This window comes from Elephantulus edwardii, unplaced genomic scaffold (assembly GCF_000299155.1).
Source record: "Elephantulus edwardii isolate Elephantulus edwardi_28Jun2011 unplaced genomic scaffold, EleEdw1.0 scaffold00176, whole genome shotgun sequence".
NCBI lineage: Eukaryota > Metazoa > Chordata > Mammalia > Macroscelidea > Macroscelididae > Elephantulus > Elephantulus edwardii.
The window spans coordinates 3,846,868-3,857,430 of record NW_006399926.1 but is presented as its reverse complement, the minus strand read 5'-3'; the positions used below and the strand labels follow the sequence as shown (position 1 = coordinate 3,857,430).

General features: G+C 47.1%; 1 protein-coding gene across 1 annotated transcript in view; it reads right to left on the bottom strand.

The window, feature by feature from the left end:
* Positions 1-1,846: 1,846 nt before the first annotated feature.
* Positions 1,847-10,563, bottom strand: part of UBE2Q1 (ubiquitin-conjugating enzyme E2Q family member 1) — a 9,525-nt gene continuing 808 nt past the window's right edge. Inside the window, exons 3-15 of the mRNA XM_006895920.1 lie at positions 10,378-10,557; positions 8,101-8,205; positions 7,659-7,763; positions 6,858-6,908; positions 5,033-5,173; positions 4,729-4,813; positions 4,164-4,224; positions 3,849-3,939; positions 3,684-3,742; positions 3,546-3,594; positions 3,195-3,290; positions 2,810-2,876; positions 1,847-2,336 (exon numbers count right to left, since the gene is read on the bottom strand). Coding sequence (XP_006895982.1) covers positions 2,305-2,336; positions 2,810-2,876; positions 3,195-3,290; positions 3,546-3,594; positions 3,684-3,742; positions 3,849-3,939; positions 4,164-4,224; positions 4,729-4,813; positions 5,033-5,173; positions 6,858-6,908; positions 7,659-7,763; positions 8,101-8,205; positions 10,378-10,557 — 1,122 coding nt within the window. The 3' untranslated portion in view covers positions 1,847-2,304. The remainder of the gene's footprint in view (positions 2,337-2,809; positions 2,877-3,194; positions 3,291-3,545; positions 3,595-3,683; positions 3,743-3,848; positions 3,940-4,163; positions 4,225-4,728; positions 4,814-5,032; positions 5,174-6,857; positions 6,909-7,658; positions 7,764-8,100; positions 8,206-10,377; positions 10,558-10,563) is intronic.

Genomic DNA, 10,563 nt, shown 5'->3' with positions numbered 1-10,563 from the left:
GCTTCCTTGGCGTTTCATGTACAATCAGGAAGAACATTTTAATGAGCCATCACCTTGGCAAATGTTTTTGTTTCTCTAATTTGGAGTGACTGGTAACTTCACTTCTGGCCCCCCATCTGGCCTTTAAATGGCTGCAGGAAGATGTGCCTCGGCTGCTCATTCAGCTCCAGCCTGTGTGGGCTTTGGGCCAGACAAACCCTCCCCCAGGCTAGAGCACGCCAGAGGTATAAGGTAACGACCTAAGTGTTTGTTTCCTCTCTCCGTGCCTTCTCAGTGGAAAAAAAGAGAATGAGTTCATGGCAATAGAATGGCCTTGACTCTTCTTTATGCTTTGTAACTTTGTTGTAACCTTCAGTTTAAGATTAGGAAAGAGTATTTGACAAGAAAAAGGGAGTTCTCTGAAGAGTTGGTGTTTACAGCACTTTCCTTTGTTATGTGATTATGAACCCAGTTATTTCTGAAATAATTGTTAGAGCCAAACTATTTAAATAATTTTATTTGTTTCATCCTTTGGTAGATGAGAAAAATACATTACAAAATACATTATACAGAGGACAGCTCACAGTACACACCACTGAAAACACAATCTACATTCCAGCCAGGGCTGGTGAGAAGTTCAGAAGGAAGCCACAGTGGCCTTGAGATCAGACCTCAGCTCCATGGAGTGAATGCTCCCGTGTCCCCGCGTTATCTCATCTCAGCACGTATTAGCACCCCTAACCAGGTGGGTGTGGGTAGAGCAGCATTGAGGAGGACTGGCAAACTCTCCAGCCACCTGAAGCAGCAGGCTTTCCCATCCCTCAAAATAAAAGGGGTGAGGGGGAGGGTTGTTTAATGACCAATGTGAAAACGGCTGTGGCTCAAAGTAACACAGAACTCTTTTGTACCCTGCTGGTTCCCAGGCTACTGTCTCAAGTCTGGGGTTTCTCTGACCAGATCTTTGCTAAGCCACCCTCGGCCTCTGTCATTGCATTCATCATTCAGTCTGTAGGCACAGGTTCAGAAGAGAGGCTGCCTCAGCTCCAGCCCAAGTTTACAGTGAGGTGCAAGGAGCAGCACCTGCTCTACGCAGAAACCATGCCATGAACAAACACCACAGCACCAGTGCTCTATCTCACAATGGCTGCCTAGCTCTTCCTTGAGCCCAGAGCCTGCGGGGAAGGACACATGAGTATAGAACCAACCTTCAAGGCAAAACACTGTGAGTGACTTGAAGGGGGAAAAATGTTACTTCTCCAAGCCAAGCTTCCTTCACACCTTATACCAAGATTCTTTCATAAGACCAAATGAAGCAAGGCAGGAGGAAGGTAAGCTAAGGGTCATCATCAGTCACTGCTCAGTGCCAGAGGCCACTTCCTGAGCAGTAAAAGAAGCAACAAAGACCCAGGAGTCATAGCTACCCAGCATAAGGCCGAGATCACAAAAGACCATCCACACTCAGAGGAGACTGTGCCCCTAATCCCGTTCAGTTCATCTGAAAGCAATTCTGTGAAGCAGACTCTTAAGCTGTGTCATTTTCTTTTCTCTAGAAATCTGAAAACATCTCAGCAACTAGAAGTTCCGACAGTCGTCTCAGCCAACTACACTGCTATTTAGCAGACCAGGTGCTCTGCTCCAGGGGGCACAATGCTGGGTGCTCCAAATGCCTTCAGGAAATTCTAGACCACGGATGACCAAGACACACGCTTTAGCTCCACCCTTCTCCTGCGGTAGCAGACAAGTGGAACCTCGTTCACTTCTACGAGCAAAGAGGACTGGTGCCCCTCCCCAACCTCCCAAGCAGTTCAGGGGTTAGAGGTGGGGTGGGATGTGGGAATAAAAATAAAGATGAGTCAAGACCAGCATCTTCAAATTAACAAACTGTAATTGTTTTCCCAAAGATACATTTTTTTCATACACATCCATCATACACTGTAACCAAAAAAAGCAGTGTACATGAAATAAGAGAAAATAAATTAAAAATCCATAGCATAGGTAAGGAGGCTCTAGTCTGGAGCACAGCTGAGTTCCAGCAATATAAGGAGGCTCGAAAGTTTCTTTTATAAGAATGCCTGCTAGCAAGGGTTCCAGCAAGGTGGTTGGTTGGTCTGTAAGTCAGTCTTGAGTACTTGAAACAGTTCTGTGTTGGTTTTTTTTTTCCTTAGCGTTTAGAATAGCCATCATTGTCCTGCAATAGGCAGAGCTATCACGTCCAGGAAAAATGAGGGAGGGAACCACAGAGGCAGCGTGAGATCCAAATACAGCATTCAAAGGTAATTGGTCCAGTGGTGCCTGGGGAAGGAGGACAGGGAGGACTCTCCGAGGTTAGCCATCTTCCTTTGGGGGTGTGTACCAGCCTGCAAAGAAACAGCAAAGCATAGTCAGAGAGGTGGAGCTGAAGTCCATCCACCCCAACCATAATCAATGAAGAGATTTTCAGTGGTTTAGATGAGAAGCTCCTGGGAGGGGCTGCCCAATGTGAGGGAAGAGGTGGTGTATGGAAACCACCTACCTGGAGATCATAAAGGAAGAGAAATGATGTGCCCAATCTGAGATGACAGAGGGAGATGAGCCTTTTCAGAGGGGGATAGCGAGGGGCAGGACCAAGAGTACAGGGGCTGTGATCATGAGTGCTCTTCTGGAAAAGGAGGCTATGGGTGTTAACTACCTCAGCCCTTCTTGAGAGAACAGGGCAAGTGCCATGCTTTGATAGGATTGAAGGCTCAGAAACCAAACAGAAGTTGCTATTTGGTTAGAAGTGAAAAAAAAAAACAAACAACCCTCCAGGCTGGTAAGTGTCTGAATCCCTGAGTCCTGGCTCCAGCCTCACCGTTCTTTTCGTGGATCTGCACCAAGGACTTGTAGGACTGCTGTGCTCTTGTCAGACTGTATTGAGACTGCGGAGAGGAAGCCACCAAATCAGGCACTGGCCGCTACCCCTCACAATCCACAGGCTGCCTCCCAACCCTGTTCTATTGATACACTAGCACCCTCCACCTGGGGGGATCCTTTTGGAGCACAGTCCCACAGTCTTCACTTTCCAGACCTTCCAAAGGCTTCAGCTGCCCCTCAGGCTGCCCCTGTGGGCATCCCTGGCCTTCTCATCCCAGTGCCACCAGCCCAGACGTTCAGTCCCTCAGGAAAGGACGCTTTGGCCTCCTAGGAGCCCATAATGTATCCAGCCAGCCCCACCTGCCTGGGGCCAACCTCCTTACTTTATTGGCTCCAAATTGCACTCGTGCTTTTCCCTTCACCAGTGTGGCACTGATCTGCATGATCACAGATTCTATTGAGTAGGCACTGCTCCAGCCCTGGGAACAGGGGACAGAGCAAATCATCAGGGCAGTGTTTCAAGAGGCACCTTAAGCTTGTTCTCCAGGCCAGCAAATGCATCTCTAGGACTCTTGCCCTTTACTCCTAGCACAAGCTGTGTGCCCCGGTCAGGGGGTACAGACCCTGCCTGGAAAAATCCAAGGGCCACATTATGCCTCTCACCCAATCCACAAGGTGTGGATGCGGAACAGCTCAACCTGGGCCCACCCAGCCCCAAACAGTGACAGGCTCACCTGTTTGGTAAGGAGTTCCATGCAGATGGCACCTCCACCCAGAACATACCTGCAGAAGAAAAGTTAGTCAGCTCTACCTGGCAGAAGCTCCAAGTCCCTTCCTCACTCTGCCGTCTCTTCTCTTTCCCCATCACTCACCCTCCAGAGAGGACTGGAGACACAACCCTGACGAATGGTGGATCAAAGGGGAAGTTATCCTGAAAGAGAGACAATTTGAGAAGGGAGGCCAGTGTCCTCCTCTAACTCTAAGGCAGAGGGAAGATGAAGTGAGAGCGGGTGGGACTAGAAAAGAAGAAAACTTACTTTAAAAGAAAAGTTAAGTAGGATGAAATCGGCGCCTTCTTTCTCTTTGAGGATCTGGAGATCATTGTGCAAAGCGCTGTCCTGGTCAACTCTATGAAGCAAGGAGTCCGGGCTCAGACTCCTGGTCCCAGGCCAGCAACCTCCTGATGACTCCCACTGCTGCAGGCTGGCAGTGTATGGACAAACCACTGCCCACACCCACTCCAGGGACCCGGCAACCAGCAGTTGTATGAGACCACCCTGGAGACTCCCGCCATAGTAGCTCCATTCATACCACTCCTCAACTTCCTCCCCAGTCCCCAAGTTCCCACTCACTTGAGGAGTTTGACATTCCAATCATACAGACTGTCATTGACAAGTTCGACTGCATAGTTTCCTAGGAGGAAAGAAGACAGGTGATGGAGAATCTCCAACACAGATCTCTTTCCCAAGCGGAGAGAAAAAGACCAACGACTACGAGTTCACCCCAGATGGGCCAGCTAATGTCCTGAGAAGTCCCAATCTTTTTAAATTTTTTAAAAATTATTTTTGTGTGTGTGTACCACCAAATTGGATTTGATTGGTACAGTAGGAGATTGCTCCCCCTTCTCCATCAGAGGATTTGGTGGATTCAAACTGCGTACCTCTGGGATTGCAGTGCAGCTTCTTGCCACTAGGCCACCAGAGCTCCGAGAAGTCCCATTCTTTTTTTTTTTTTTTTTTTTTTACAGCTTGATACTTCTTTATTCTGGTAATGGTGCTTTTTGAGAAGTCCCATTCTTAACCTAAAAACTTCTTAAGTATCTCTGTCACATAATCCCCAGAGGTCCCTTCCCAACCATTACAACCTCCTTCACAAGGAATTCCTATAGAAAATAGAAAACCTTCAATGTGAACTCACCACCTTTGTAACTCTGTGAACGGTATATATCCCTGAGCTCCTTCATCAGTCGGTCAGTGGCCTGCACCGAGCCAGACACTGCACCCTACAAGAAAGGGACAACAGGAACATTCCATGGTCACACGGTCAAGGACACATATACTACTAGACTGAAGGGGAAGTCTGCCAGTTTGCCTGGGATTCAGGAAGGAATAAACACATCGGTAATCCATATGTGCTTTGCAAACTGACAAGCAATGGCCCACCACCTCCCAACTGGTACCTATCCACCACTTTGCCCAGGCTCTCCCTACAAGGCACGTACATTTAAGTAATCTTGCCTCTGGTTCTTTTTAATTTTCTCTAATATGGCCAAATTTTCCTTGCCAATGCCATCATCTTCAGACTTCTTGCCCTCAGCTGGTTCTTCCTCTTTCATTTCATAGTGATCTAGGTCTTCTGTGTCCTGGGAGAGGTGTGGGATGGAAGCAGAGTAGATGAGATAACCCAACACTGGTTGTGGAGGGGGCTGTTGCCCTTCAGTCCTCTTTGACCCAGAGTCACAGGTTAAGGAGGCAGCACTGTTAGCCTGTGAGCACAGAACCTTTTCATTTGTGGAATAATTCCCAGTCTCCCCCTACAATTTAAAAGAATGAGGCAGACTTCTCTTAGGTCTCAAAAACTGTAATAAGAACCAATGAGAGGAACATTGGGACTTAGTCCTTTTGTTTTCTAGACTGACCTGCTTCAATCATACCTAAAACTCTTCCATGGCAGCAGAACTGCTTTCCAAATTCCTAGCACAATGACTTTGATTTGACATTGTAACTCAAAGCTCCTATTTCAGGAGTTCTGAGGTCTGAAGGAGAAATCTAGTAAAAAAAATCTCTCCCTCTGCCTCCAAGTGCAGGGTCTGAATGATGTATGCAGAGACTCATATTGTCAAGATGGACATGAGAACTAGGAAGGGAGGTAGCAGAGGTCAAGAACAAAGCACCTCACTGCCCATGCTGTAAATGAGATCAAGCACTACTCATGCAGCAAGGAGGCAGGGAAAGCAGCGCATGTCAGGGTTCAACCATCTCAGTGAGATGTGGGATGGGACAATAGCAAGTCGTCCACTGTCTCAGAAAAATAAGTTTCATATATCACCAGCTCTGTGTGGGCTCAAAGACTCTTAAAAAAATTATAGAAATTACAGATCCTGGCCCATTAATCCAAAGCAAAGAAAGTGATCCCCTTGCTCAGGCAGGAAATAATGCTAATCTCTTAATTATTACATTAGTTGCAAATGTTACTGAATTAATGAATTTGTTTATTATGTCAGGAGCACGCTGTTCAAACAACAAAACTCAACTAATATTGAGTACCATCACGTCAGAACTGACCCACAGCTGACCCTCCGGTGGGGTTTCAGAGGCAGTTATTCGCATGGGAGGAGATTGCCCATCCTTCTCCCACGGAGCAGCTGGTGGATTCAAGCCGCATGCCTTCAGGATTGCATTGCAATTTAAATCTTACAACTACCATTGTTATTATTTTTACTACTACTACTATTCTATCATTAACCACATTTTACCAAATGAGGAAGCTAAGATTAACCTCTAGTGAGATTAATGATCATGCCCAAAGTCATACAACTCTTAACAGAGCTGACATGAAGCAAGTTCTATCTAACTCGAAAACTCAATTTCTCTCCATTTTGCTAAAATTATTTTCCAAAAGAATTTATTATCAAAAGAATAGTTAGTACTTATCACACATTATAAAAAGCATTTTATATATCTCATTTAATATACATGACCACCTGAAGAAAATACTATATTTCCATTTTATAGGTGAGAAAACTGTGGCTTAAAAAGATCCAAGATGCAAGCCCAAGTCTGTCCAACCCATCAAATAATTGGTTTGAATAGATTCGTACTTGCTAATACTTCATGCTGTCTTCAGTGGTTGGATGGGGTGCCCTAATTCCTCTACTACACTGGTTATTCCTCCAGATCAATAAATTGTCTTTATTCTGTTATTCCTTTGGCAGTTTTCCTTCTCCAGTTCTATTCTGGAGTTCTGTATCTAATGGGTGGTCCATGCAGTTGACGGAAAACTTCCTACTAAAGCTGGTGCTTCTGCCATTTTAGGGGTAAGCCTACCTCAGGCATCTCCTCATCTTCATCTTCTGAGGACACATCTTCCTGTGTGCACTGCAGTGGGAGGGCAAACAAAGAATTCAGAGCCCCAGCGGCATCCCAGAACAAAGCCCTTCTTCTACTTCCAGCCTGTAGGTCTGGACACTGAGCCTCCCCCTAAGCCAGAGGAGAGTGGAAACCAGGATCCAAGGAGTCACTCTGCTACCTACTTCTCCTCCTAGCAGATGCCAAAAAAATTCAAGCAAAGGAAAATGGTGGTTTCTGTCATCTGCCTCAGAAATCCCTTTTCAATTTTTCCAAAACCACTCCTTTATTTTTCTCTACCTTCAAATGGTGCTCGTTTCTAAATTAACAACAAATGTGGCTAATAGTAAAAGTTTCCCCTCTCTCTCAATTTGAGGGATATTCCCCAAGAAAGTGAATTTTTTTTTTAAATTTTTTATTATTTTGTATGCGCGTACCATCAAATTGGATCTGACTGGTACAGGAGGATATTGCTCCTCCTTCTCCAGCAAGGCATCTGGTGGATTCGAACTGTGTACCTCTGGGATTGCAGTGCAGCGTCTTGCCACTAGGCCACCAGAGCTCCCCGAAAGTGAATTTTTTAAGGACAGATGAAGCTATGAGCACCCCATTTTACCAAATTTCCATCTGGAGAAGACTGAGCACCAGGGTATTCTTGGGTTTGTAGTTGGTGGGCGTGGAGACACTACTGTTGACTTTTTCAGTTAATGAGCTTTTACACTGAGACTTGTCAATGCAACAACTCTGTACCCTGGGGCCCAAACCTCTACAGATACTCACTTGCTCTGCTGGCAAGGGCTGATCCAACATTTCCACATCTGGATGCTGAGGGAGGTTATAGAGTTTACACAGGTCGGAGATGATCCTCTTCAGATGCTGCAATAGCTGAGGGCGGGGGATCAGAGTGACATAAAATATTCTATCTCCTCCTCAATCTAAACAGGTGCATAGGTGAGCTAAGAACTCAAGCCCCAAACTAGTACCTACTTCTCTAAACTTTAAGGTCTATGTGGCTATGCGAACAAGCCCACTGAAGAACGATTCTGGGGTGGGTACAGGGATTGCCCTTTACCTTCAGGCCCCTGTAATGAAATTGCTCCAAAATGTCCAGCTTATTATTCCTTCTACTTTTCAGATACATCTCCCTTTCAGAGGACTTATACCATGGGCCTCACAAGAATAAAACCCCAGCCTCCACCTCAAGACACCCTGGGCCCCTCACCAGAGTATTTCCTTTCTTTATGTCCACCAGTCTCTCCAAGACAGCGGCCAAGTTAGGATCATCAGACTCCACCGACCAGATAGGGGGCACAGCAGGGTATGACTCCTGGAGGGAGATGAGCAAGGAGAGCAGTCAAAATGGGAGACTCTAAAAAAAAGCCAAACCAGCCAGTCCTCCTTAAGCACACATACACACAGAGAGAGACAGAGACACATACTGAACCCACCCAGCTCAGTAGGTCAACATCTAAACAAGTGATTTCCCAACAAGTCTGAGACAGGAGAAAAAGTCCCTGGGAGAATCCTTTCCAAAAAGAAACCTCGAGCCTTTTCTTTCTTAGAAAGTTAAAACAAGAGAAAATAGCAGAGCCAAACCCTGCTGATAGCGAAGTAGGCCTCCCAGACACCCTACTGTCTACATCAGACTTGTGGTTCTCACCACACCCAAGAAAGTCTTCCAACTCTTCTGCTTTTCAAACTCCACAACCAGTTGAGGAAGGGATCACCTCATCACAATCACACATTGATGTAGGAGGAAAGCACACAAAGATTGAAGTGAACTTTAATGGAATAGAGGAGCGATAAAATAAAAGTAAAAGGGTATCAAAAGGACTCTCCCCCACTCCACTCTCAGCAGAGTTCCTCAAAGACTAGTCTCCCCCCCACTTGGGAACCTGCCACCCTCTCAGTCCAAGCGTGGGCTGCAGGACTCCACATGGCAGGCTAGGAGAAAGAAGCCTACGCTGTTGACATTCCCAGCATTCCTGAGCCCCAGTGCCAAATGCAGCCTGACCAGATTCCCATTATCCAAACTAGAGGGGCCAGTTCAGGCCAAGTCTCACATAGTGGGATGGAGGGAGTCTTGACTTCCCACTAGGGGCACTGAAGCCATGAAAGGGCAGCTAGATGGGGACAATCCTGCCCTTCCAGAATTGGAAGCTTAATTCAGGAACTAAATGGGCTCTTAAGGTTTCCACAAATGCCAAAGAAACCAACCGCTTCAACTGGAGATCTTAGCACTACCATGGCTCTAATCCTCAATGCTGTAGGAAAAAGTAATCAAAGATGTCCAGTATTCGAGGACACAGACCTCATCCCTATACTCCCACTCTAATGTTGTAGTTTAAAAGGAGGAGGAAAGGTCTAAGACATGAGTTTTGGAGGGCCACAATCTGACCCAAGTTAAAGCTTGCCTCACCAAACCTTGACTTGGCATGTCTAGGTTTGACTGAGCAAAGGGGTAGAAAATAAGAACCACGTAGTGTGTAGTCAGGGCCCCAAGTACCAAAGAATTCATAAGTCTTTATGTCCCTATACTACTCCCATTAGCAGTCAGCCTATTTAGCTCAAATGCTGTCCCCTTGACTGCTCCTGGCAAGGAGGACATCACAGAAAGTAGTATCGGCTACTCTAAATGCTATCCCATGCAGTACCAGACATCTGCAGAGTCCAATCCTCTTCAAGGCATGCCTGAAGGTAGACCAGGTGGGAAAAATCTAAGGGATCTAGTCTAGTATGCCTCTGGGGATGCTCACCGGGAAAAAACAGAACCGAAACTGCTCACAATAGATGGCCCTTGCACACCACCATCATTACCAGGAAAGGCAACAACCCAGTGCAATTGGAGACATCCACAGGGAACAGGGAGGGGAGTGGCAGATTTGCTACCAGTTGGGGCAAGAAGAGGAGAGTTAGAGGTTACACCAAGAAGGGAGGGTAATTAATCTAGCGAGAAAAAAAAGTCAATGGACTGCTGATTGCCAATTACCACTTGGTAATACCAAGTCAGAGGCCGAGGAAGGGTTGCGTGAGGGATGCCTGGACAGGGATCCCACAGGTGGCAATATCCTACCTAAGTCAAAAGAACTACTGAAAAGGGGACATCATTGAAATATGCAGAGGTCTAGGCCAGGTCTTTCTAGCTGGATCAATGCAGAGGCCTGGAACCCTGAGTCGTGAGTGGGGGAGTGGATGGGCATTCTTAGGTGACAAGGTAAAGTGGTGGAGTGCAGTCCAAATCAGGAACCCTGGGACGTGAGTGGGTTAATGGAAAGGGGTAGTCAGGGTGCCATATGTCGGGGTGCCTTGCTATCAGAGGTCAATGGTGGAAATTACGGGTGCACAGCAGAACCTCAAGAAGCAGAAACAAGTGTAACCTGTGGGAAGGAGCCCAACCCTGGGGGGCTTTGGCCTCCCAGGTTCTAAGAGAGCAAAAAGCTGTATGGGGTGATCGTTGACACGGGGTCCCCAGAGGAGCGCACGCAAAGGGGGTCCTCACCGTGATGTTGCAGTGTATGCGGACGGGATCCCCAGGCACCGACCCCCGGGGAGGGAGATGCGGTCCGGGCGCGGCCCCCGCCCCGGCCCCTCCGGCCCCAGCCAGCAGGAACTCGCAGCTCAGCTCGTCCAGGCAAGCGCTGGCAATGCGGAAGCGCTCGTGGCCGCGGTGGAAGATGGACTCGAG